General features: G+C 48.6%; 1 protein-coding gene across 8 annotated transcripts in view; it reads left to right on the top strand.

Annotated features, from left to right (window-relative positions):
• Positions 1 to 26827, top strand: part of NFATC2 (nuclear factor of activated T cells 2) — a 176946-nt gene that overhangs the window by 44561 nt on the left and 105558 nt on the right. For all 8 annotated transcript variants that reach the window (XM_077951993.1, XM_028828511.2, XM_028828512.2 and 5 more), the window contains exon 3: positions 304 to 475. In XM_077951993.1, coding sequence (XP_077808119.1) covers positions 304 to 475 — 172 coding nt within the window. The remainder of the gene's footprint in view (positions 1 to 303; positions 476 to 26827) is intronic.

Below are 26827 nucleotides of genomic sequence, written 5' to 3'. Positions count from 1 at the left end.
CGCAAATACTTCCCATTGTGTTACCATTGCCTACAGTATTCAGTACAGTCACATGCTGTACAGGTTGGTAGCCTAGGAACCACTATACCATATAGTGTAGGTATGTAGTAGGCTGTGCCATCTTGGTTTGTGTAAGTGCACTCTGATGTTCACTTAATGGTGCATTTCCCAGAACGTATCTTCATTGTTGAGCAATACATGACTGTATCCATGATTTTCAGAAAATGGGCCATTTACAATTATTGTACAAGTTGACTAATTCTGGTTTATTGCACACATGGCTGATTTTATTTTCTCCTTCAGCATCCCAGTGACGGCATCCCTCCCTCCACTTGAGTGGCCGCTGTCCAGTCAGTCAGGATCTTATGAGCTGCGGATCGAGGTGCAACCCAAGCCACATCACCGGGCCCACTATGAGACAGAAGGCAGCCGAGGAGCCGTCAAAGCTCCAACTGGAGGCCACCCTGTGGTTCAGGTATGGACTTGAATACTCTTCCTTTTGTGTGTGGTGTTTGTCACTGAGAGATTCACTTCTGCTGACCCACTGTTTGTTGCTTGTTAAGTTGAGGTATGTGTCTCAGCCTCTTAACTCCTTTGAGGAATGAGAAATCTGAGATTAAGTTAACATTAGAAGCTAATCCAGCTACTCATAAACCAGAGGAGAAAGTTTTCTTGAGTTGGATAAGGATAGAAATGATACTCGTGTGCCCGGATGCTTCTTCCCTTCTCTTTCTGTGGAGAAACTGCTAGAGTTTTGCAGAGGTTTGTGTATTGACAGAAGATTTCTGAAGCCATCATCTTAAGTTTTAGATGAAGAGCTCATTATGAAAAAATAGTAATGTTTGTAAAATACAGAAAAGTAAGAAAAATTAAAACTATACATTATCAAACTACCTAAAATAGCTATATTAGTATTTTGATATATTGCCTTTCTTTTTTCTATTCACAAACACGGCAGCCTCTGTTACCATATATTTCTATGCTTAATTCTATAGTGAACATGTAGATTGTACTCTGATTTTTTAAGTTTACATTTTGCCATGAGCATTTCCTTTTGTTTTTCTTAATCAGTATCTTTTTTGTGTGTCTGTGGCTTTTGATTTAACCTCAGATTTTTTTTTTTTCCAAAAGAAGTAGAGAAGTGTGCCTATTTTCTGCCAAAATAATTGGAGTTGAAATATTCTTAATTGTATAATCTGGTTGACCAGGAACAACTGACCGGTGCCCACTAACAAGTCAATTAACCAGAACTTTTAATACATTTAAATTAATATAACATTTTTTGGTATTTGCCTTAAAGTGGAAGTATCCTATTAATATGATAAAACCTGGTTCTTAATCTGTAGTGTGCATCAGAACCTCTGGGGTGGTTCTTAAAAATTCAGATTGTTGGGCATTCTGAAACTACTTAATTAGAAATTATATAACATGAGTAAAACCCAGGTAAACAAACAAACAAATGAAAAACCACAAACCCCCCAAATCTCCACAGGTACTTTGGATGTGTACCTCTGATTAAGGACATCTATGATAATAATAAGAACTTACAAGTCCTGACAATTGCTTTTTCTAAATCAGACATCACAGCGATCTTGGAATCTGTCTATATTCATTGAGTTTTTGTTTCTTGACCATGAGTCCCATTTTCCTGTTGTGTTGCGTGTCTAGTAGTTGTCGACTGCATTCTGACATCGTGATGACATATACTGGATATGGTAGATATTCTGAACTTCATTTCACATTTCATCAGCGTGGATCTGTGGAAAGCTCCAGTTGTATTTAACTTGATGGGGCTTAGCTTTTAAACTGTCTTCTCTGTATTTCATTTGAGGATTGGTTTTAGGCCCCGTTAGGGCAGGCCTGGAGTAGCCCTTCCTCTGAGGCATGTGCCTGTTCTGCAGGCATGGCCTTTTTGGATGCCTGGTGGGGAGGTCTCTTTAATCTGGTGGGCTGGAATTCCCATACGCCAGCTCTGCTGCACTCTTAGTCTCTCTGTTCTCTCCACCCCATAGCAGCCCCTCTCTGGTAAACCTTGTGCCACCTCTCCCTGTGCTTACACAGCCCAGCCCTTGGCCAAAGACTTGAGGGCTCCCCCAGCAGCTTCCTCCTCTCTGACGCCACCGATTCTAGCAGTTTCCACAGCCTGGCACTCTGAGTGGTGCCAGAAATCCAGGATTATTTCAGGAAATCCTCAGCACAGTGCGACCACCGTGCTCTGCTCAGATGCTACTTCCTGCACGTGGCAGGGGAGCTGTCCCCAGGCAGAGAGCTGAAGTGGAGGTGGGCTTGCCTGTGCACTTCCTCTCCCTTGGGGACCACAGTCTTCTCCTTCCTGCCGTCCAATCCTGAGAGCAATCGCTTTATGTAATTTTTTTTTTTTTTTTTTTTTTTTTTTTTTTTTTTTTTTTTAGGCAGAGTCTCTCACTCTGTCACCCAGGCTGGAGTGCAGTGGTACAATCTTGGCTCACTGCAACCTCTGCCTCCTGGGTTCAGGTGATTCCCCTGCCTCAGCCTCCTGAGTAGCTGGGATTACAGGTGTGCACCACCATGCCTGGCTAATTTTTGTATTTTTAGTAGAGACAGGGTTTCACTATATTGTTCTGGCTGGTCTTGAACTCTTTATCTCAAGTGATCCACCCGCCTCGGCCTCCCAAAGTGCTGGGATTACAGGCGTGAGCCACCGTGCCTGGCCAAGTGCTGTTTTATGTGTCCAGAGCTCCATGCACATTTCCTTCACGCCACCTGCCACTGCTTGTAATTCTAACATTTGCGTAATTATTTTGTCAATGTCTCTCTCTCTTAGACCATGAGCTTTGTTTAAAAGAGACCACAACTTCCTTCTTATTCTTCATTGTATATCAGCACCAAGCATAGTTTGTCACTACAAACATAGCAGGCATTCAACAAATACTTGGAGAATGAATATACTCATTAAATGCATTGGCCGAACAATCTTAAGTCTTAAGGAGAGAGAATCTGTATCCATTTCCGGCTATGTGGTATCTTCATTCACTGATTATTCGAAAGATGTTTATTGAGTACCTACTATGTACCAGGCACGGTGCTTGATTCTGGGTTATGATATGAACAAAACAGCTGGAAATTCTCACTGTCATGAGCTTACATTTTGGGAAGATGATTGTAATGATAAACACTTGGAAAACATTTGCTGCCTGTGAGACCCTGTTCCAAGTGCTGTATATGTGTTAACTTATTTAATCCTCAAAAGAGCCTTATGACAAAGGTAACAGGTCAAGGAGCTGTCAAGGACTTGTTCAAGGTCGTGGGTATTAAATGGTGGAGCTGAGATTTGGATACTGCAAGCTCTATCAGATCAGTAGGTCTGATCATCCACGTCTCTTTGCAGACCAGCTTTTCCTGCCTTCTCACTTGTGCAGAAAAAGCCTGATGGGAAAATGCCCGTGCCTCTTGCAGACCACTCCCTTCCCCCCTAGTTTTACGTGCTGTTCCAGTACGAACCTTGTCATCACCTCACGGGAGCCTAAATCTTGATTCTCAGGGAGATGCTGATTGACCCTGGCTTGGGAGGGTGCTGCCTATTGGTCCAGTTGGCTGTGGCCTGGAGGTTGGGCTGCATGAGGAGTGAGGCTCAGCTCACCCATTCATCAGGGGCTGGGGCCCTGGAAATTTCCAGAGAAGGGAATGGGCTGAGTGTACAGTCCAGGAGACACCTGCTAGGCTGTCCCTGAAGTTTGTGCCTCTCCCTCTGATAGCTCCCAAGGACTCTTCCCTCTTCATGCCTGTGACTTTGTTTGTTTATTTATTTTAGAGATATGATCTCGCTTTGTTACCCAGGGTGGAGTACAGTGGTATGATCATTGCTCACTGCTGCCTTGAATTTCTGAGCTCAAGTGATCCTCCCACTTCAGCCTCCTGAGTAGTTGGGACTACAGGCGTGTACCACCATGCCCAGCTAATTTTTTCCTTTTTTGTAGACACATGGTCTCCTCGCATTGCTTAGGCTGGTCTTGAACTCCTGGGCTCAAGTGATCCTATCACCTCATCCTCCCAAAGTGTTAGGATTACAGTGTGAGCCACCACAACTGGCCCAAGTGCTTGTAACTTGGAAGATCTAATATGTGATTTTAAAACTTGTAGACAAGTCTCCTTAAAAGACAAAAAGTGGAATCTTTTAAAAAAGTCATTTGAATAGATTATGTTTTTCAAAATAAGTCATGCTAATTCCTGATTTTTAGCATGGGAAGTCAGTTTAAAAAAAAAAAAAACCTTCTTTGAAAAATGAAGAAAAGAGTGGACTTTCAGAGGATTGCTGCTTTTCACCTTCAAGGGAGTGTGAAAACTGCTTCTGGAATCTGGAGCACCGCCCCCTTCATACCCAGAAGAGCAGTGTAGCCTGCTTTGTACCTTGCCTGAATGCTTCCGCCGGCTTCTCTGTTGATCTGTGTCTCACTCTTTATCTCTGTATCCGTTTCTATTTCTGAACCACAGCCTCTGTTCCCTTCTCAGTTACTTAGTCCCCACCCTTCTTTCTTTTATTTGCCACACTATAGAACTTCATTCTTTTTTCATGCCTAATGGTTTTAAGCTCCTCTTTATATAAAAAGAAAATGAGTATAAGATCATTTCATTTTTTATCCTTAAGTATACAATTAAAAATCTTAAACATATGCCATGCTCAGCTGTTCTCTTCATTGCTTTTTTTGAACGGTACTTGGTCTTGGAGGAAAGTTTCTTCCCAAGCCTTAAGTGCTTTTCAGATCTCATGACTCATTTGTATGGAGAATGTGTCACTGGGGACCTGCCATGTGCCGGGTGCTGTGCTGATCCTGGGTGATACAACGTAGGTGAGATCAGCACAGCTCATGCCCTGAGGGAGCTCAGGGGCTGCGGAAAAGTGAACTAGGATGGTTTGAGTTGGTCAGGGAGGCCTGAGAGTCCAGATGGCGGCCACTTGGAGAGGGTCTGTGGGCTGATGCTGGGACTCAGGGTGGGACGCGATGACTGATTAGAAGCTTGTCTATTGTATTCACCGCTTGGGAGTAACTGCTTCAACAGAACAAACCATAACAAGAGACAGTACTTGGAAGACCTACTTTAGAAAGAGGGTCTCGTCGAGGAGGTGACTTACCAGCTGGGACCTGGAACAGGTCACAGAAACAGCAAAGAGACAAATGATGTCCTCCTCCTCCTCCACGCTGTCTGTCTTGGTGGTGGTGTGTTCTACACACAGAGCACAGCACATGCAAAGACCCTGAGGCAGGAAAGGACTGTGTGTGTCTGAAGAGCTGAAGGAAGGCCAGTGTCATTCAAGTTTAGCTTGCAGGGTGATGGTTGCCAGGCCCAAACTGTGCAGAGCTTAAAAGCCAAGGTGAGGAGATGAAATTTTGCTTATTCCAGGGCAAGGGGAAGACGTGATAGGTTTTGAGTAGAGGAGGAACTTGATTCTGATTTAACATTTTAAAGATCACTCAGGCTTCTCTCTGGGGACTAGATTAGAAGAAGTTACGGAGGAAGAAGGGAGATGAGATTGTTAGCCTGTGACAGTGCCAAGGGAAAGATCAAGGTGGTGAGGACTAGAAGGTGGCAGTGGCAGCGGAAGATACGAATTCTATGGTGTGATCTTCAGGACTTAGGTATGGGAGGTAAAGGAGCAACTGAGTGGATGGTTCAGTGGATGGATGGTGGAGAAGGACTTGGGAAAGAAAGTGCTTTCTTGGGGGAAGGTTGCAAGTTCTGTTTGGGGCATAGAAGGTACAAAGGGCTTCCAAGGCACCCAAGCAAAGATGTCAAGTAGGCAGTTGGATATATGAGCTTGGAGCTCAGAGGCAAAGTCCTAAACTTGCTCTCAGGACTGTGGGATACCTCAGGGCCACATGCTCCATCACCAGAGGCCTCAGCAAGCACCCACTTGCAAGGACTGACTGACCACACCCTCAATAACAACACACCTCTCTCTAGAAGCAGTGGACTAAGGAGAGAATCAAAGAAGAGATTGTATAAACAGAGATCACAAACAGACAAGTTCAAGAGGGCCAGGCAATGAAAGGAAATGACCGAACTGGCTAAATGTCCGGGAGCAATAGGGAGTGGTGGGGAGTAGGGCAGAGCAGCATGTGAGTCTTGCCTCAGGAAGCAGTTGCTGTTTGTAGGTTGTGACGTGTGGGAATGTGGGTAGAATGTTGCCAGGTTTTATAGGTTTTTTTTTTTTTTTTTTTTTTTCCTCCAAGAGCTAGGAGCTGGAGTTTTTGTGTGAAATTTCTGATTTTTAAGTTTTGGCCACTAAATCAAACTTTGGGTTGAATTTGGCTCATGGTAAATATGCTTCAATTCACATCATCTGGAGTAAATAAGAATGGTGCTACTTCAAGGTTTATCAAATAGAAAGGGAGATAAGAGAGAGGTTATGTTTATATGATTTCTAAGAATTGTCCAGTTAAGGAAGGAGCCCTGTTAGCTGGATCCAGGTAGTTTCTCTTATAAAGCCCTAAATCTCAGGTGAGTGTGGTGGCTCACACCTATAATCCCAACTACTTGGGAGGCTTGAGCCCAGGAGTTCAGGGCTGCAGTCAGCTGTGATCGCACCACTCCACTCCAGCCTGGGTGACAGAGTGAGACCACGTCGCTTAAAAAAAAAAAAAAAAAAAAACCAAATAAATAAATAAGTACAAAAGTTCTAAATCTTATTGAAATAGAACAAGTCTAGGGTTCTTTCAGAGGAACCAAGGAATCTTAATTCACAAGCCTGACTTTGGTCTGCAGGTATCAGATGAGAAGGGGAACCATTTGATTCATCTCAAAAGAGCCACACGCTTTGTGGTGGAGCCCTGCCATCATTCCTCGCCCTATTTCAGGACAGGATGCAGTGGTCCTCCGGTGGACAAAACAGCCATTCAGAGCGGTTTTGCAAGGTTGGGCTTTAAGTGTTTCCATAGCTCTTCAGCTTATGGGATCTCATAATACCCCAGCTGAGAGTGGCCTGTATAACGCCATTGTCATTTAATCCTTTCCTGGCGGCTTCCAAACCCTTTAGCCATATTCTGCACAGAAATTCCCTGGAGGGGATACTTTGCTATGTTCCTTATCCATCCTTGTGCTGGGGTTTCAAGAAACGTTATTCTTATCACTCCCTGGGATGCATGTTTAATGGAAAGAATAATCAGTCATCCTTTTAGGGAGTGCAAAATATGAGAACGTGGAAGCGTTGCACTCACCTCCAAAAAGTCCTCTTGGTTCTTTCAAGCAGATGTTCAGACATGTGGAAAAAACATGGGTAGCTCTGTCAGGGGAAATTTCTTGCAGATGCTGAAACCCATCGCCATTTCATTCCAGGTAACAGTAATGAGCTTTGCAGGGAGGTAAGTGAGGGCCTGGGCCCACCTGTCTAGGCTACTGCCTCCTGGGCTAGAGGAGCTGGTAAAGTCTCCAGTCTTTCAAAAGCTCATAAAATGGATTATGGGACGTGGATGCTTATTCTGTTGGATTTCAGCTTTTATGCTAACTGCAACTTACTTACTTGAAATGATATCTAAGGAAGGGAAGAAGCAAGCCAGATGGGATTTTTTCCTTTCTAGGTGAAAGCTGCACTCGTGACAGTAAGCAGTGCTCCTTCAGCAATTGGCTGGGTGTGTTGGCTTCTATTTGTCTATTAAAATGTTGTGCTTGGGGACGTGAGACAGGAAGCAGTTGTTGCAGATGTTAATTTGTCTTGATCAGGGCTGGTGTGTTGGCATCTCCAGAAGCTTCCATTGGACCTCCTGGGGAGGGGAAGGGAAAGAGGTGGTGGCCAGGTCACTCAGGCTTCAAAAAAATTGGAGGAGGAGAGTGTTCTGAGATCATTGGGGTTCATTTGCTCATTTATTAAAAATACTTACCAAGCACCTACTGTGTGCTTGGCACTGGTAATATGGCAGTGAACCACACAGGCAAAAATCCCTGGTTCCGTGGAGCTGATGTGCTCTGTAGGGGGAGATAGCAATATAACTTATAAATAGGAAAATTTAATAGTATGTTAAATAGAAAAAATGAAATAGTATGTCGGGAGGTGGTAAGTCCTGTGGGGAAAACTATCAGGCCAAGGGGAATTGGGAGTGGTTTCATGGACCTCTCTGGGAAGGCCACATTTGGGCAAAGAAGGAGGTGCCCATGTGGAAGCTGCAGGGACTTCTCCAGGCTGAGGGGACGGCAGGGCTGAGTTGGGTGACATCTTGAACAGAGAGGAGGCCTGTGTGGGAAGGGCAGGGGAAGGGGAAGGATGGAGGGGGCGGATCGTGGGCCTCGCACATGTTTAGTTCGAGGACTTGGACTCTGAGTGGGGCGGGAGCTGGGAGGGCCTGGCTTGACCTAGGTATCAGCAGGATCCCTCTGGCTACCGAGTAGAGGAGAATAGATGGGGGGTGGACAGGGAGAAGCTGCTGCAGAGGCCCAGGCCAGAGGGGCTGGTGGCTGGACTAGGATGGGGGCATGGGGAGGCAGGAGAAGGGGTTGGATTCAGAGCATGTTTTGAAAGTCAGACTAGCTGGATTTTTTTGAGACTGGCTGCAAGACGGGTGGCATCCGTCTGTCTGGGGCTGTAGCCTTGGGAAAGGCCAGAGTCTCTAGGAACCCTGTTCATCCCTGCCGAGACTCCTGCTATTTTCCGAGGGAAGGCATCTTTTACAGGTGACTTGATGTAGCCTTTTCACTTCAAGATGGAGGTGGGGATGGGGTAGGGAGTAGCAGAGCGGAGTGTGCGATGTGGGGGTTCTGAGGCCGACTTTTGGGGAGCCGTCCTCACCACCTCCTCCTTGTCTATACCGATCTTTTGATGATAACACTGGTGATTTCATTAAAATTTGAAGAAGACTACAGTCCAAACCAGGTACACCCGTGGGCCAGTTGTGGCACTGCTCTCTGCCCTGCCGCATGTGTCCCTGGCTGAGGGATGCCTGCAGCGGTCAGGGATGGACTTGTGAAAGGATTGAGACCGGCATGCTGGCCTCTGAGGTGAGAGGTAGAGAGCGGGGAGGGCGAGCCAGGGCCGGGGCTGGTGCAGGCAGAGGGGTGGCGTGGCGAGACGGGCCCGCATGGTAACTCATCTTCTAACCGAAGACGCAGAGGTTCACTGAGGGGTGCTTTCAGTCCACAGTAGAAGAGAAATGGTCATGAATGAGCTCAGTAAAGCGTTGTCCCCAAACGTAGGTAGAAAACAGAAAGCTTCCAGAATCTTGGAGAAATAGCTGTTCCCAAAAGGGAGATTAAGACTGAAATTTGCAGTATTTCTGGCAACCAAGAGGAACAATACAGAAGAAACTTTGTGTCACAAATAAATGTTGGGGCCCTGGTATGTGCTGGGCAGTGTGATGTTCATGGCCGGAGCTACCCTTTAGCGCGTGCTTTCCGTAGAGTGACCTAGTTAGTCTCTGCAGCGATACTATGGAGTGCAGGTGGTAGGGTTACTATGCTCATTTTACAGGCAAGGAAACTGGGACACAGTGCAGGTAACAGCTTGCCTGGGGTCACCCCCAGCTGGTGCATGGTGCTGCTTGATTGGGGCCCAGGACGTCTGCAGCCACAGCCCACGCTGTTGACCACTGGCCCGTCCCGCTTCTTGGAAGTAGACGAAGTGGGTCATTTGGACTGAGGCAGCTCTAGGGTTTGGTAGCTTTGGGACTCTGGGAGACTCACTGGGCAGCAGTTTCTTCAACGATAAAGTGATGTGGACTTGTGTCTGTCAGGCTATTTGTTTGGTGTTTGTTGAGCATAGTTAGGATGCTAAACAAAAGTGCCCAGAGTGATCTTTGGCGCAGAGAAGGCGTTTCATCTGTTGTTCTTTTGTTGAGAGAGAAGGCCATCTAGACATAGATCACTTTTGAGTTCTACGAGCCTTAGATTCCTGAGCCTGCTCCAGCTTTTTCTGGTTGAATTAACCACGTCTGAGACCAGGCTATGATATGGAGGGGCTCTGAGAGTTGTTTATTTACACGCTGTTTGTTACAGACGTGATCTTAGCTCATCCTTGCAACCACAGGGTGAGTCGGGGCTGCTATTATTCCCATTCAATGAGGGGTGAGAGGCACAGGGAAGTGAAGCTCACGCACCTAAAGTCAGGCAGCTGGTCAGCAAGGAAGCCCTGGCCTTGGCTTTGAACTTCTGGGTTCTTATCGGTCTTTCACCCGCTCACTCATTCGTCGGCCTGCTGGCAGCAGCGTCACGCCCCAGGCATGGGGTACAGTGAGCACGTGGGCTGATCCCAGGTGCCTGTGGAGCACTCCAGCCAGGGCTGGATGTGAGAGTGAGATGGGACAGGCTTTGGAAAGGGGCCTCTGCGGCAGCTCAGCGCAGTGCCCGGCTGGCCATGTGACCTGCATCCTGGACCCAGGGTCAGGCGTTCAGGTTCTGCCTTCCCCTCTGCCCTCGCCACTGAAGGACCTTAGGTGAAGTTGATTTGCTCTGATTATATGGGAAAGGAGGCATCTGCTTTAGGTGGGTTTCTAAGCACCTGTCAGCCGCAACATGCCACAAGAGGGGACCACGACCACACCTGGGAGCACTTCGCAGGCCCCGAGCCATCTCGCTGCAACCCGTCTGCAGGCCGAGGCTGATGCTCATAGGAGCGTCTGTGTCACCAGCTGGCCCTGCCACCCTTCCGGATGCCCCATGGGTTTAGTGGGTGTGGGGGCCAAGATCTCTTTATTGAACGTTGAGCATTTTCTAATTTGGTCCCATGAATGAGACTCCTAATGGCCTTGGAAGGCGCTAGCTCCATTGACAATAAAGTCATGAACTGGAGCATGCAGGGAGGTGGGGGTGGGTGGGTGGGGAGGAACACAGGGAGGTGATGGCTTCTCACGGGGCCCTGTTTCCTCTGGATCCCGGGAGACATTGTGAATGTCAAAGTCATTCATTCTGAGCCTCCTAGAAGACTATGGGCCGACTCTAGCAATAGTCATGCCTGTTTATTGAGCACTTACTATCTGACAAGCACAGAATGTGGAATGGCTCGGGCAGGCATGCAGCCTCTGCTCAGCGAATGAGGAAACCAAGGGTTTGGAGGCATGGAGGGACTTCCCCAACGAGCACATCCTCACGGGCGATGAGCAGGCTGACCCTGGCCCAGCTTTTCCTGTGTGCCTGCTTGGAGAGATAGTGGTGCTGCCATTAACCCCATTTACAGCTGAGGAAACTGAGGCTCAGAGAAGCCGAGTGGCTTTTTCAAGGTTGCATTGCTCTTTAGGAGGCTGAGACGAATGCCTGCCTCCCAGGGTGATTGCAAAGGTTAAATGGGTTAATATTGGTGATGTGCGGATTGTTTTTCTTATTAATTTGTCCTCTGAACCATCATGTTAGGATTTTAAAAAGGAGCATGTGTTCTCACGTGGAGGCTTCGGTTTCGTGCCACGACCCCTGAGCCAGCATGGGTGTGAGTTAGGGGCAGACAATGTGGAGGGCGATCCCTGTCACCATTTCTTATGTGTCCTGTGTGCGGCTCTTGTCCTCAAACGATGCCATGACAACAACGCCCAGCCTGCAGCCTGGGACACTGACACTCTTGAGGTCAAAGGACTTCCTCAAGGCCAAGCATCTGGGATGTGGGAGAGCTGAATGTAAAAGCATTCTTCTGTTGGGCACCTTGGCCAAGCCATTTCCATTGCACTGTATGGTTCTCAAGCCCACAGTTTAGCAGGGGCCTATTCTGAGTAATGGCACAGGTTTGGAAACTTTCATTCGTATGCATGTGTATATGTACACACAGAGACACATACAAACACACATATTATACATATTCATATATATACACACGTATATGTACAATGTGTATATATACCAGTGTATTTCTGTGTCTGTGCCCCTGAATTTATATTCAATTATTTTACTTTATTTTTAGCTCTTTAATATGTATTCGTTGTTTTAAAAGTACAGGAAATGGCCGGACGCGGTGGCTCACGCCTGTAATCTCAGCACTTTGGGAGGCCGAGGTGGGCAGATCACCTGAGGTCAGGAGTTCGAGACCAGCTTGGCCTACATGGTGAAACCCCGTCTCTACTAAAAATACAAAAATTAGCCGGGCATGATGGTGGGCACCTGTAATCCCAGCTACTCGGGAGGCTGAGGCATGAGAATCTCTTGAACCTGGGAGGCAGAGGTTGCAGTGAGCTGAGATTGTGCTGCTGCACTCCAGCCTGGGTGACAGAGTGACACTCTGTCTCAAAAAAAAAAAAAAAAAAAAAAATCCAGGAAATTATTAAAAAGAAACTACACAGGCCGGGCACGGTGCCTCACGCCTGTAATCTCAGCACTTTGGGACGCCAAGGTGGGCAGATCACGAGGTCAGGTGATCGAGACCATCCTGGCTAACACAGTGAAACCCTGTCTCTACTAAAAAAATACAAAAAAATTAGCCAGGCGAGGTGGCGGGCACCTGTAGTCTCAGCTACTCGGGAGGCTGAGGCAGGAGAATGGTGTGAACCCGGGAGGCAGAGCTTGCAGTGAGCCGAGATGGTACCACTGCACTCCAGCCTGGGTGACAGAGCGAGACTTTGTCTCAAAAACAAACGAACAAAAAAGGAACTAGACAGCACTCTTCATTACCTGGAGTGAACTACTGTTATTGCTGGCGTGTTTCTTTTTAGTCTTTTTTTTTTCCCTGCGCCTGCAAACGAGCTCACAGAACTCTGCTCCTGCCGTCCTCACATAGTTGAGTCTATATCAGGTTATTTTGATGACTACGGGGGAGGAGACAGCATTTACTAAGTTTAAGTACATTCCATACATAGATGGATGTAATTCTCCTAATAGTTCTAGGCAGTACTTGGAGACACAGAGAGGCTATGTAACTTGTCTAAGGTTACGCAGGAATTGGGTGAACCATGAATTAAACCTAGGTGGTCCAGCTCAAAAGCCCACTCTCTGAACTGCTTAGGCCACAAAGAAGAAACGAAAATCATTTTGTTTGTTTTTTTTTGTTTGTTTTTGTCTATTTCAATAGGTTTTTGGGAAACAGGTGGTATTTGGTTGCATGAATAAGTTCTTTGGTGGTGAAGATATGGAAACCTTTAATGACCTTGAGATAATTTTCCAGGTTGCTCCTGGGGGCTCTCATTGTTACTCTAGTATTTTGAAAAATTCAGGAAACAGGCCGGGCACTTTGAGTCATGCCTATAATCCCAGCACTTTGGGAGGCCGAGGCTAGTGGATCACTTGAGGCCAGGGGTTCAAGACCGACCTGGCCAACATGATGAAACCCCATCTCTACTAAAAATACAAAAATTCCTGTAATCCCAGCACTTTGGAAGGCTGAGGCGCAGATCACCTGTGGTCGGGAGTTCGAGACCAGCCTGACCAACGTGGAGAAACCCCGTCTCTACTAAAAATACAAAATTAGCTGGGTGTGGTGGTGCATTCCTGTAATCCCAGCTACTCAGGAGGCTGAGGCAGGAGAATCGCTTGAACCCGGGAGGCAGAGGTTGCAGTGAGCCAGTATCGCGCCATTGCACTCCAGCCTGGGCAACAAGAGCGAGACTCCATCTCAAAACTAACAAACAAAAAACCCCCCCCAAAATGAGCTGGGTGTGGTGGTGCACATCTGTAATCCCAGCTACTCAGCAGGCTGAGGCAGGAGAATTGCTTGGATCCGAGAGGCAGAGGCTGCAGTTAGTCAAGATCACGCCACTGCACTCCAGCCTGGGTGACAGCAAGACTCTGTCTCAAACATTCGGGAAATAAATCCAGTCTGGTCAAGCATCAAGTTAGATTGTTTCCTTGTCAGCTTGTTCAGGCTCATGTCATGCATTGGTATCTACCCTGCCCCAGCCTCCTCCTCCCTCTGTGATTGACTGCAGCAGTCTGAAGGCTCTCAGGAAGGGGCAGAACAACAGCGGCTTGTGGGGCAGGTGCAGCTTCGCTGTGGGCTGCTGTTGACACCCCCAGGCATGTACTTGTGTGAGTGGCCTGAGCCAAGGCAGCTGGGCCAAGAAGCATCTGAGTAGAACCTGGGGAGCCCGGTGGCCTATGCTTGGGCTCTGAGATGCCCACCTCCTCCAGGAGGATGAGCTCCCAGTGCAAATGGTGGTGCATTGAGGTGGTCGTGGGATCTACCTAACCCTTGCCCCCCAGCCTGAGTTGTTCTCACCATACTAGTGGCATGACTTTGAGCAAGGATAATCTGACCTTCTGGGGCCTCAGTTTCCCCAAGAAGCAAATTGGACAGAATGTTACGTATCTTTTAGGATTTTTACAGGAGTAAATGAGAATGTGTGTAAAACACCACTTAGCACAGTACCAAGTGCAAACTGCTCTAGTTTCTTTCATAAATTGATTTTGGGGCAATGCATTCACATGGTGCAAAATTTGAAAGGTATTAATACAAGTTGTGTTCAGGGCAAGGTCTTCCCTCATACCTGGGTGACTGCCTCATCCTCCTGAACCCCAGTGCCATTGGTTCTCTGAACATCCTGCCAGAGATAGTCTGTGTTTGTGCTTGAGGTCGTATTCATGGTCTTGGTTGTCACATTATCAGAATTATAATGTATGAAGGACTTGGCATACTGCCCAGTACATTTTACATTCCTAATAAATGATCAAGGCGGTTATTACTGTTGAACTGAGGAAGCCACTGCATTTTCATTTTTCTGAATAAGAAGGGAAGCTGAATTGATCTTCTTGGCATCATTTATTTAACCAAGTAGGCCCTTCCCATGAAACTTAGATTTCTGCTAAGTGAATCCCATGTTCCTATTTGACATTTATTATAAAACTGTAAATGCTGTTCTAGGAATACAGTTTTTAGAACCTGTATCAGGTGAATATTGATTAAACCTTGCCTTTACTCGAAACCTGGCTTAGTGATATCAAATAACTGATCATGACACACTTGCCTTGTCATGTATCTATCCATCTCTCCTTCCTCTACCCACCAGAAAATGATACAGCAGGGCCAGGCGTGGTGGCTCACACCTGTAATCCTAGTACTTTGGGAGGCTGAGGCACAGAGATCACTTGAGGCCAGGAGTTCGAAACAAGCTTGGGCAACATTACGAGACCCTTGTCTCTACCAAAAAACCAAAAAACTAGCTGGGCGCGGTGGAACATGCCTATAGTTTTGGCTACTTGGGAGGCTACAGTAGAGGGATTGCTTGAATCTGGAGATGGAGGCTGCAGTGAGCTGTGATCATGCTACCATACTCCAGCCTGGGCAACAGAGTGAGATCCTGTTTCAAAACAAAAACAAACCCCAAACAGTAAAGATAAAATCTGAGCAGTAGTTTAGCAAGGGCATGGTGCCATGGCCAAGACGCAGCCATAAAAGTGTTGAGTGGGATTCTGAGCGGTGTTCCTCTTATCTTGTATTTATTCAACAAACATTGATTGGGCTTTTGCCACATGCCAGACATTGTGCTAGGTGCTCCCTGCTCAGTTTGGTCCTTGGATTGGTGGCCTGGATATTCTCTGGGAGCTCGTGAAGAATGCAGAATCTCAGGCCCCGCTGCAACTTAATCTGTGTGCACATTCGAGTTTGAGACACATTGTTCTAGAAAAAGAGTCATCAAACTATGCCAGCCAAATCTGGCGCATCACCTGCTTTTCGAAATCAAGTTTTATTGGTTCACAGCCACACCTACGTATTTGCATATTGTCTTTCGTTGCTTTTGTACCACTGCAGCAGAAGTGAGTACTTGCAACAGAGACTGTATGGCCTGCAGAGCCTAAAATGTTTCCTATCTTGTCCTTTACAGAAAAAGTTTACGGACTGGAGATGGAGATAGAATAATGAACAGAACAGATAAAATCCCGGGCTCTCATGGAGATGGGCTTCTGGTGGAGGGAGACATATAACAAATCAGTAATTTCACAATCTGTCAGGTTGTAAAAAAGCTATAAGAAGAAAAATAAGGCAGGAATGGGGGATAGAAAGTGACTGGGAAGTGGTGAGGATGCTATTTAGAGAAGAACTTCCTGAAGGGGTGCTGTTTGAATGGAATTTTGAGTGTAGTGAGGAAATAAGCTGTGCTGCTATCTTGGGAGACAGTGTGGTAGGAGAGGGAGCAGCCAGTGCTAAAGGCCTGAGGCAGAAGGTTGCATGGTGTCCACCTTGCACATCAGTACAGATATTGGAGCCAGCTGAGTCTGATTCAGGAGTTAAGTGTTGATGGTGAACGAGGATTTTGGTTTCCACGTCAGCTTCACTGTGGCATTTCAGTGCCTTTTATAAGACCATGGAATGTAGATAGAGGTCCCCAACTCATAACTCAGGGAAGTCTTCTGTGTGTCACTGGATACAGTTGCACAGGCTGTGCACTGCACAACAGCTCTGCATATCATGAGGTTGCCATTCACATTTGCGGGTTTATTAAGACAGTGTTCTGACACATACCTGCCAAAGGTATAGAGGAAGAGTTGTCTGCTGTGAATCTGCATGAAAGTGCCAGACAAGCTAGCAGTGAGTGGCCCTGGTGGTATAATTGTTTAAAAGAGAAAAACCATCTGTGTTTGAGTGTCTTTAGGTTGGGAACTTGGTTCCTCAGTCTTTGCACTGGTTGCCCAGCCCATTTACATTACTTGCCTGGCCCCTTAAGATGTTTGTGTTGAACTCTGATAGCAAGAAAGGTGTTTCTGCTATTCTAAAACACTTCCCACTCCATTATTTTCCCATTTTTTGGATGTAGGCTTTTGTTGCTTCCTCTTTCTCACCCTCTAATGGACGAGACTGCCTGGGAGGGTGAGGGTGGGGGTGGGGGGGTGGGGGTGAGGGTAGGGGTGGTGGAGTGGGGGTGAGGGTGGGGGTGGTGGGGGTGGGGGTGAGGTAGGGGAGTGGTGAGGGTGGGGGTGGGGGGGGTGAGGGTAGGGGTGGTAGGGTGGAGATGGGGGTGGATGTGAGTGTGGGGGTGGTGGGGATGGGGTGGGGGTGAGGGTGAGGGTGGGAGTGAGGGTGGTGGGGACATTGAGGGTGGATGTGAGGGTGGGGTGGGGTGAGAGTGAGGGTGGGGGTGGTGGGGATGGGGTTGGGGGTGGGAGTGAGGGTGGGGGGGGCGTTGAGGGTGGGGATGGGGGGTGAGAGTGAGGGTGGGGGTGGAGGGGTGGGAGCATTCTTGGCTTCCTCCTCTGCCTGAGCCTTGCTGTGCAACCTCAGCCCACATACTTCTCACTGAGCTGTAGGAGCCTCTGCTCTAAAACGAGTGGGTAGGGCTCTGTAAGTTCTCTCCTGCCTCTAAACTTACTTAATTCTATGACTCAGAGTAATGGGTATCACCCAAGTAGAAGTGCCTATGTTTAGCTTTGTTCACTTTGAGGTGGGAGTTCCAACTGCTCTTCAACTTGGGTTGCCTTCACTCCAGGGTTGATTCATTCAGGGACTTGAAGCTGTTAAGCTGTTATTTTTTTGATTAAAAAAATTTTTTTGTAAAGAGTTTGGGGATAATTGAGCTAGAAGGAGACTTAGAAATCATCTAGTTGGATGACTGGTATGTCTGATTCATGTATCATTTTACTGAGGGTTTCAGCTACCATTTTACTGAAGGCTTTGGTTATTTTATTGAGGGATTCCTACGTGCCAGACCTTTTGCTAAACTAAAGTTGTCTCATTCAATCTCATACTGAGTATTTGAGGGTAGCTACTGTCATGATCAGTTTTCAAGTGACCAAATAGAGGTTCAGAGAGATGATATGAAATTTTAATATAAAGATAATACAGCAACTAAATTGGCAGGGCCATGACTCAGATCATTAAAGGCAGAGCTTAGAAAAGTATTACTTATTGAGCATGTACAAGAGGCCAGACATTAAGTGAAGACTTGCATTACCCATTGTAACCCCATGAATTGGGTTCTATTATCTTACTAATGAAAACCAAGCCCCAAAGAAATGTGACTTGCCTGAGGTAAGGCTTATGCAGGTAGGAAGCAGAAGTGTATTCGATTTCTTTTTCTATTTTCTTTTTTTTTTTTTTTTTTGAGACGGAGTCTTGCTCTGTCACCCAGGCTGGAGTGCAGTGGTGCGATCTCGGCTCACTGCAGCCCCTGCCTCCTTGGTTCAAGTGATTCTCCTGCCTCAGCCTCCAAAGCAGCTGGTATTAGCCACCATGCCTGGCTAATTTTTGTATTTTTGGCAGAGATGGGGTTTCACCATGTTGGCCAGGCTGGTCTTGAACTCCTGGCCTCAAGTGATCCACCTGCCTCGGCCTCCGAAAATGCTGGGATTATAGGCATGAGCCACCGTGCCCAGCTGCGTTTTAGATTTTGAATCTCTTTCTCCTTATTCGCTTCTCTTTGCCTTGTGATCTTTTATGGGCATACAGTTGGCCTGTTGGCCTTCCTCATGGTTCTGTGCACCTGCGTGGGAGCTGGGCTCACGGTAGGTGCTCAACCATTTCTTACCTCCTCCCCTCTGTCACCTGGGGCCAAGCTATCATCATCTCTTGTCTGGGTGACAGCCTCCTAACTGGTTTCCCTGCCTCCACTTGCGCCCTTCATTCATCTGCTTCCCACACAGCTGCCAGAGGATCTGTTCAGAGTGTACCTTGGTCCACACCACCCCCATTCTGAGCCGTCCTGTGTCCCCTCCCTGAGTATAGATGCTGTGCTCCTCACTGTGGACCAGGCCGTGTCACCCGGTCCCTGCCTGCCTCTCTTCCTCACTCACTCACTCCATTCCCACCTGCTAATGGCCTCCGTGCTATTCCTCAAACACTCCAGGTAGGCTCCTGCCTCAGGGCCTTTGCATGTGCCTTTCACTCCTCCCAGCTATCCACGTGGTCCTTTCGCTGCTTCATTCAGCTGTCATCTCAGTTGTCACCTCCTCAAAGCAGCTTCCCCTGATTCTCCTACCAAAATAGATCCCCTTTCTCTCCTGCCATCATCTGTCTTTCTACTTGAGTGTTTGTTTTGAGATGAAGTCTCACTCTGTCGCCTAGGCTGGAATGCAGTGGGTCAATCTCGGCTCACTGCAACCTCCACCCCCTGGGTTCAAACAGTTCTCATGCCTCAGCCTCCTGAGCAGCTGGGACTACAGGTGCATGCCACCACGCCTGGCTAATTTTTGTATTTTTAGTAGAGATGGGGTTTCGCCATGGTGGCCAGGCTGGTCTCAAATTCTTGGCCTCAAGTGATCTGCCTGCCTCAGTCTCCCAAAGTGCTGGGATTATAGGTGTGAGCCACTGTGCCTCGCCTCTGTTTTTTCTTTTTTCCATAGCCTGATATATGTTCTCTCTTCCTTTCCTCCTCTCCTCCCTTCCTCTCCTCCAACCCCTTGATCCACCTACTCATCCACCCCCCTGCCACACATCTGTCCTTCATTCCTTCATCATTGCTCCATCCCCAATCCCAAGCACAGTGTCTGTCACATAGTGGGTACTTCATCTATCTCAAGAACAGCGGTTGAGAGATGTTGCTACCCTGCTGCTTTGAGGCATTGGTGAGCCCCGCTGTGTCTGGCCTCTCAGATGAACAGAGCCCTGGGAGTCCGGGTGATGGATGTGCTGGCGTAGGCGGCTCCTTGGTGGCTTTCCTGTGCTAAAGGAAGCAGAGGAAGGAAATGACAACCATTCAGAAGGACCGGTTCAGTTCACTAGGACATGCCCAAGCTTCCCGGCCCCTCGTGTCTGTGGCCAACATGAGTTGGGCTCGCTTGAGGCCAACAGAAGTCGTGACTTGATGGAATGGGCACACGTTAGTTTTATGATGATTAAGAAGGAAAAAAAGAAAACCTTATTTTTCACTTTCCTTTTTCAATCAAGAAGTATGCCGTGGGTGTTCCCTTGTGGTTTTTGAGTCAAAGAGAGTATTGTTTTTGAGCTTTGAGTTCCCCCGGGGGCTGCAGCTTTGCGTGTATCTAACTTTAACTTTGAACTAACGCTTTTAGGGCCCTGGTGGGATCGGGGGTCCCGGGTCCCTTTCTGAACAAGGCAGCAGGCTTGTTTATTGTGTCCAAAGCGTGCCTCTCAGATCTCACCCCATCTTCTTCCTGTTCTGAATCGCCCCCTCCCTGGCCAATCTGCCCCTCCTCTCAGCAGTTCCCCCTCGCTCCTCTGTGAGCAAAGGAGAGGGCGGATCTGCTTTGGTGGAAGGCGGTGGCTGCAGAGGCTGGACTCAGGCGACCGTCCATCACTGGGGGAGGCGTGGAATAAGCCATGAGTATCCAAATGTGGCCTCGTTTGCAGGGATTGAACAAGGGTGGTCTGGGGCTGGACCAGGGGTTTCAGCGAAGTAATATTGGGGTGAAAAATGCAGAAAAGTCTTGTGCAAAAATGGGATCATATTAAGTTCATGCATTGGCCCTAAAGCAACCCCGTGAGCGTGTCTCTAGAGCGAGTTCTTACACATCCGTGTGGACTCGTTCTCATGTGCATCTTCTTTTTGCATTTATCTTTTGGTGGATCATTATTTTTCTTGCTGTGGGAGGGAGCAGAATGATTGGCCCAAGTGCACCTTGACTTTGGACCCGAAGTTGTTGAAGTCATGAGGCGGACGCATTGCTGCCCTTGCCTTGGGCAGAGGCAGAGCCTCGGAGGGTGCGTGGTTTGGTAGAAGTTAGACTTTGGGAAGCTTGTTGGGACTTGTTAGTAACCTGGGTGCTAGTCCCAGCCTGTAGCCAAACCCTTGTCCAGGGCCAGGATGGGAGTGACATTTCTCAGTGGGGGACTTTGCAGCATCGCTTGAAGCCTTCTGAAGAACCCCATTGAGCTGCTGAGAACGGAGTGGATTCTAGCCCCTGCCACCCTGCCTGGGGCCTTCCAGGGCTGTCGAGGCAGTCAGGATAGGCAGCAATGCTCAGTCAACGGCCGCTGAGTGTGAGCTGTGCACTCTAGATAGAGGGAGAAATGAGATCAATTCCCGCTTTCAGGGAGTGCCCAGTCTGCTGGGCGAGATAGATGGGAAAATAATTGAGGTCACAAGCCGGTTGATTGAACAAAGAGTAGCAGGAAAGAAGGAGCCGGATGACCTGGGTTTGAATCCTGGTTCTGCCACTTATTGGTTGTGTGACACTGGGCAAGTTACTTAACTTCTCTGTGTCTGTAAAGTGGGATGATGATAGTACCCCCAATAAGTTACCATAAATACTGAAGCAGAGGGCCTAACAGTATGTGTCCAATTGTTAGTGATTCTTTATTTATAGAGATAAGACCTATAATAGAGAGATAAGGACTATAAAAGAAAGAGAAGGTAGTGAGGCTCTGGGTCACAAGGCTCACTTTGCCTCAGGGAATCTGGGGCAGCTTCCTGGAGGAGGTGACATTTGAGTGGAGGGTGGGGAGTGGTTGCAGGAGGTAAAGGAAGAATGGTCCAGGCTTCAGGAGTGTGCAGAGGTGAGGGAACCCTGTTTCTGATTGCTCAAGGCCTGAGCCTGTCCACAGATGGCATTTGACACGCTCAGGGCTTTAAGCAGCAGCTGACACTAGTTAACCAACATTTACAAATTAGGAAATTTCTCATACCAAGTTGGATTTCTAACAATCAGAAGATCTGGCAACAATGGCTGGCTTCCTGCATGGCAAGTTGTGAACAGCTGTGCCTCAGTCCTCCCTTTAGACTGGGTCTGCCTTCCTCAGGGGGGTCTCAGCACCACTAGGCCCAGTTCATACACCCACATTCCTCACCTGGCTCCTCTGGGCATCTCATTGGTGACCCTGGGTGGAGGTTTGGAACCTGCTTTGGAAATGCTTAGAAAAATAAACCTAGATCTTGCTGACCTTCACGTCCGAGTGTTTGCTCAAGGCCCCTTTTTAATGTAAAAAAGATGCTACCGAGTGTAAAGCTGGCCTTACCTTCCTACCTTAGCATCCTCCTAGGAAAAATGGGAGTCTTCTCTGATCCATAGATTTCCCACAGGGACACAGGAGGGTTGATTGAGGCGTAAGTTAGAGTCCCCTGCGGATGGCATGGCGGCAGCCAGTGCAGGGGACTTGAGCTCTCTTACACCTGGGCGTGCGCACGTGGGTGTTTACTGTTGGCTTCAAACACAGAAAGTGACAAAATTGAACTCCACAAACTTATAAGAGGTAGTGAGTCAGTTTTCCTTGGTCCCGGCAAACTCCATGCTTGCTAAAAATGAGTGCTGTAGCATTTATTTGCCTTCTGTCAGTCAGCAAAGAAAACCCAGATTCAGAACTGGATAAGACAGTTCCCTAGAGAGGAGAGACGATCTGGGGATCTCACACAGCAATAAGCTCTGTCTTGGGCATTTATGATGGAATGTGTCCCCCTCACCCCTTTATGGAGCAGCTGCGTTCTCTTTGAGGTGAATATGCAGTCACACTCAAGTCTTTTCAAGAAAGGAGGCTTTCCAGCCGTGTGCGGTGGCTCATGTCTATAATCCCAGCACTTTGGGAGGTTGAGGTGGGCGGATCACTTGAGCCCAGGAGTTCAAGACCAGCCTGGGCAACATGGTGAAACCCCGTCTCTACAAAATAAAAACCAAAAATTAGCTGAGCGTGGTGGCATGCGCCTGTTGTCCCAGCTACTCCAGAGGCTGAGGCGGGAGAATTGCTTGAGAACGGGAGGCAGAGATTGCAGTGAGCTGAGATGGTGCCACTGCACTCCAGCCTGGGTGATGAGTGAGAACCTGTCTAAAAAAAATAAAATGAGATTTAGGGTCTAGCTAGGGTTCTGGCTCCACCGAGCTGGGTTGGGTCTTACTTTGCCCCCACCTGGAGGCCACTGCAGTAGCACAAGGCCCATGTTGGGACTGGGTGTCCACTTGGGGGCTGTGCTGGCCTCATTTCTAAGTGTGGATGACTAGCAGGAGGTGGCAGTCACGTTCAGGACAGTATGTGACCACCATCTTGGTAGTGGTTTTTCTCAGTGGACGGAGGACCTCAGAGCTTGAGCCCACAGTTTACTGGGGATTCAATAATCCTTAAGAAGTCAGAGTTGAGCTTTTCCCTCTTATGACAAACTTCATTTCCTGTTTCATCAAAAAGTTCTCCCTGGCAAACTGTGGCTTCTCAGCCTGTCACCTCCCTGCCACGGGAGGTGAGAACCTCTCCCGTGCTGTGCGATGACTGGGCCACGGCCTTGTTTATGGAAGCCAAGAGCCAGTCCCTCAAGGCGCGTGAGTTCTCAGCCCTAGAATTCAGGATGGAGCCGTGGTCAGCTCTGGGCAAGGGTAGGATGCTGACTCTGCGAACAGAGACCTGAACGTAGCAGTAGCAGAAGAAAAGGGCCTTGGGGCCTTAAATAAAGGTGAGAGGGAGGAGCCCCTCAAGAGCGAAGTATGAGGGAATTACCGACGTGTGCCACATTTCCACTTGAAAGTAAAAGAAAAATGTTTAAACAAAGAGGAAATAGGAGGAGCAGGTGTAGCAGAAAAGCCACCAGCCAGGGAAGCTTTGCTTTTGATTTCCAGCGGCACCTGCCCTGCGCTGGACACCTTAGGCAGCTGACTTAGCCTCTCTGAGCAAACGCATGGAAGTGCAGCGCCTGGCGCCCACTCTGTGGAGGGGAGGAGGGGAGCACTGGGGTCCTGTCCTTCCTTATGTCCATATTCAAAAGAGGACTCATAACCAAACAAAGTAACGGTGACTGCGCTGCCTGAGACGGCTTAGAGGAAGGTCTGAAATGGGTGATGATGGTGGTGATGATGGTCACTGCTGACACTCACTGAGCACCCACTCTGTGCCAGGCACTGTCCACATTATATTGTCTAATCTTTGCCACAGCTCATGGGGCATGGGGTGGGCATCTATAATTTTCCCCTTTGCACAGGTGAGGGCTCAGGTGTGGCCAGCTTTCAGCAGCGCCAACCAGTCTCGGACCTGAGACTTGGTTGGGTCTGAGAAGGCTGATGGTCAAGGGTGTCACGTTCTGGGCTGGCTCTTTGCTAAGTGTTTGATGCCTATCACAGTGGGGGCAGCTCTCTGGGGACATGGTGCTGAGGTTGCCGCTGATGAAAGGACTGGACAGGGACCGAGCTGCTCTCAATGCGATCGACTGTGTTCCTGTCTCGCAGCACGCCCCGCCTCTCAGGGAATAGGCCCAGTGGTGTTTCCCTGCAGTGGCGTTGAACCAGGGTCTGCTGCATTCGAGGGGCCTCAGATGGAGCTGCTGTCTGAGTCCAGGGCCCCGGTGAGTGAGACTCACAGTCGGGGTGGAAAGGTGCTCAAGTAATGAGAGGCTTCCTTTTACAGTAGATTCACTATGTCGGTCTGGGACATTCCCCCTGTGAGTGGGAGGTGCCTAGAAGATCAAAATCATTTCTCTAGCATGTTGTCCATTTCACATCACTCAGTTGCAATGTGATGTCACCGATCCCCATTCTATGCCCATAACAGCCCCATGAGAAAACAACAAGAATTATAGCAAGATGAAGGCCAACGTTTACTGAGTGCTTACTATGTGCCGGCACTGGTTCTAAGAGCTGTGCATGTACCAATTCATTGAATCCTGGTAACTCTATGAAATGTACAAGCACTTTTTTCTATGTGACACATGGGTCGAAGAGTCGGAGTGACCTGCCCAAGGTCCACAGCCAGCGAGTTCAGCAGTTGGGACTTGAGCTTGGGTCCGCTGACTCCCTAGCCCCCAGTCTAAACCGTTAGACCCTACTGCTCTGGAATCTTCTCCTGGTTTCCTGATGGCAAAACTGGGACCCAGATGGTTCTAGTGGATTTGCAGATACTACATGGTTCACCAGAGGCCCAGGCTGGGAGGCACACGATCGCATCCTCCTGGAGACTCTGGCCCCAAGCTGCAAACTCCAATGCTGATGCTACAGTTCCATGTGCCCGTGGATACGTCGCTGAGCGAGGAACACAGGGCGACATGAAAGGAACACGCTCGGCCTTGACAGGCCCAGCCCCGGCCGGCGCTCACTTGGAGGCAGTTGAAAGGAAAACTGTGATAAGGAGCTGCTTTATCACGCCTCTTGACAGGCCGGGCTTCCTCCCTTCTGTGGCGTGAGCCTTAAACCTCTTCCAAGTCGCCTGGCATGGAGCCCTGGCCGCCTCCTGCTCCCCCAAGGGCTGGAGCAGGGAGCCCATTAGCCAGTGGGAGTGGGAGCGGGTCTGGGGGGCGGGTGCCAGCCCTTTGAAGCCGCGCAGAGGGCCCCGCACAGCCCCTTATCTTGGCTGGTGGTGTTCCTCCTCCGGAAAAGGGAAGCACAGAGAGGAAAAGCTTTCCCCTGTGGCTTTTGTGTTTGGTTCGCATTAAATGAGGCTGGGCGGGGTTTTTGTTGTTTGTTTTCCAACTTTTCAGCGAAAGGATGATGGATGACGCTCAGCGCGGCGGGTGCCTACTTCTCTGGGATGGCGTGCCCATGTCATGCTGCACTCACGCACTCTCCTGTCTGTTGATTGCGCAGTCTCCTCTGTGTCTTCTCTAGAAGTCGGGGGGCTGCCCAGATCGTCCTGAGCACAGCGGCGGGGTGCGGCAAGGCTCGGTGGTGCCAGGGGGTGGAGGCTGTGAATCCATTCACTCTGAGGCCCTGGCAGCCAGGGACCTCGTCTAGACAGGAAGATGTGTGTGATGGGATTTAAAGACGAGGCTCTCCCTCCTGCTGGGACGAGAAGGCTCTGGGAGCCTTGGGGCCGAGGTGATTTGGTTTGCAGGGTTTGCCCATTTCTGGGATGTACCGGGATGCAGCTTTCTCCAGATCTAAGGGGAGCCTGGGCCGGTGAACAAGGGGTTTCATGGCACTGCCGGGGGCGCAGGGGAGTATGTGCGTGCAGGCCAGACCATAGCAGGGTCCTCATAAGCTTTCACAGGGAGTAGGGCTGGGGCAAGGGGTGTGTGTGTGTGTGTGTGTTGGTGGGGGTGGGGCTGTTCGCAGCTAGCAGGTGTGAAAATCACTGGGAGAAGAGAGTAAGAGATGGACAGACTGCAGTCTGAGTAGATATGCACCTAAACAGAAGCACATAGAGACCCATGGGTGGCCAGGAGTGTCCTGCAGCCAGCTTTCATGGCCTCGTGAGAGCTGATTTTTAAAGTTCCAGGAACTCTGTTACCTGTTGTTCTAACCTACGTGCCCGAGGTCATAGGCATCCGTGTATCCGCGTGGTGGAGGGAGCATGTAATGGTACCGCTGCGCTTCTCCTCCCAGCTGCATGTACAGTGTCGCCACGCCGGTAGCTGGAAATCAGCCACTGTGGGAGCGTTGACACCATGGAAATGGGCAAACACTGCAAACCAAGCTTTCTGTCTTGGAGAACTGGTTGTTGAATATTTACTGGTCTGCCATTGCATACCTCACAGGCACAGCACATGCAAACCCAGAGCAAGGAAGACAGGCTACCTGAACGAATGCCACTTTTTAGTTTGGGGAAAATACGTTACATTTTTATACATTGGTTGATTTCCTCCTCCTCCTTTTTAACCTTGTCCATTTTATGCATGTGGAAGAATCACTCAGAGATAGGACCATGGCTTCACCAAGCTGCAGAAGGGGTCATTGGTACAAAAAAGGTTAAAAATGTGTGCCCTGGAGCCAGGAGACGATTTTTCTTTTTCTAGTCCTTTCTTTGAACACAGGACCGTTCTAGCATGTGGGCAGGCAGTAGTACTTTTTCTCTCCTGGTGAAGAGTCCTTAGCAGACCTCCTTGGGTCCTTTTGCAAAGGTTTGCTGAGCACCTCTTGTGTCTGGGCACTGACCTGGGTGGTTTTCTTAACCATCTCTTGATGATCTACTGGCTTTGGAGATGGTGACCTCCCACCCTGGGGCTCCCCAAACCTGGTGCTCCAGCACCTCCTCTGCTGTACTTTGAGTGACAGTCCTGTGTTCTGCAAACCATGGTTCCCTGGGAAAGGAGCATGCTGATTAATGTTGTGTTACTTAGTCAGCATTTTTAACCTTTATAATTATTTTATTTTTTAATTTAAATTTTAAAAAATTGAAACAGAGTCTCACTATGTTACCCAAGCTGGTCTCAAACTCCCGGGCTCA

The sequence above is a fragment of the Macaca mulatta genome, chromosome 10 (genome assembly GCF_049350105.2).
Source record: "Macaca mulatta isolate MMU2019108-1 chromosome 10, T2T-MMU8v2.0, whole genome shotgun sequence".
NCBI lineage: Eukaryota > Metazoa > Chordata > Mammalia > Primates > Cercopithecidae > Macaca > Macaca mulatta.
Note: the sequence above shows the minus strand (reverse complement) of the source record. Positions and strands in the feature narration are given on the sequence as shown.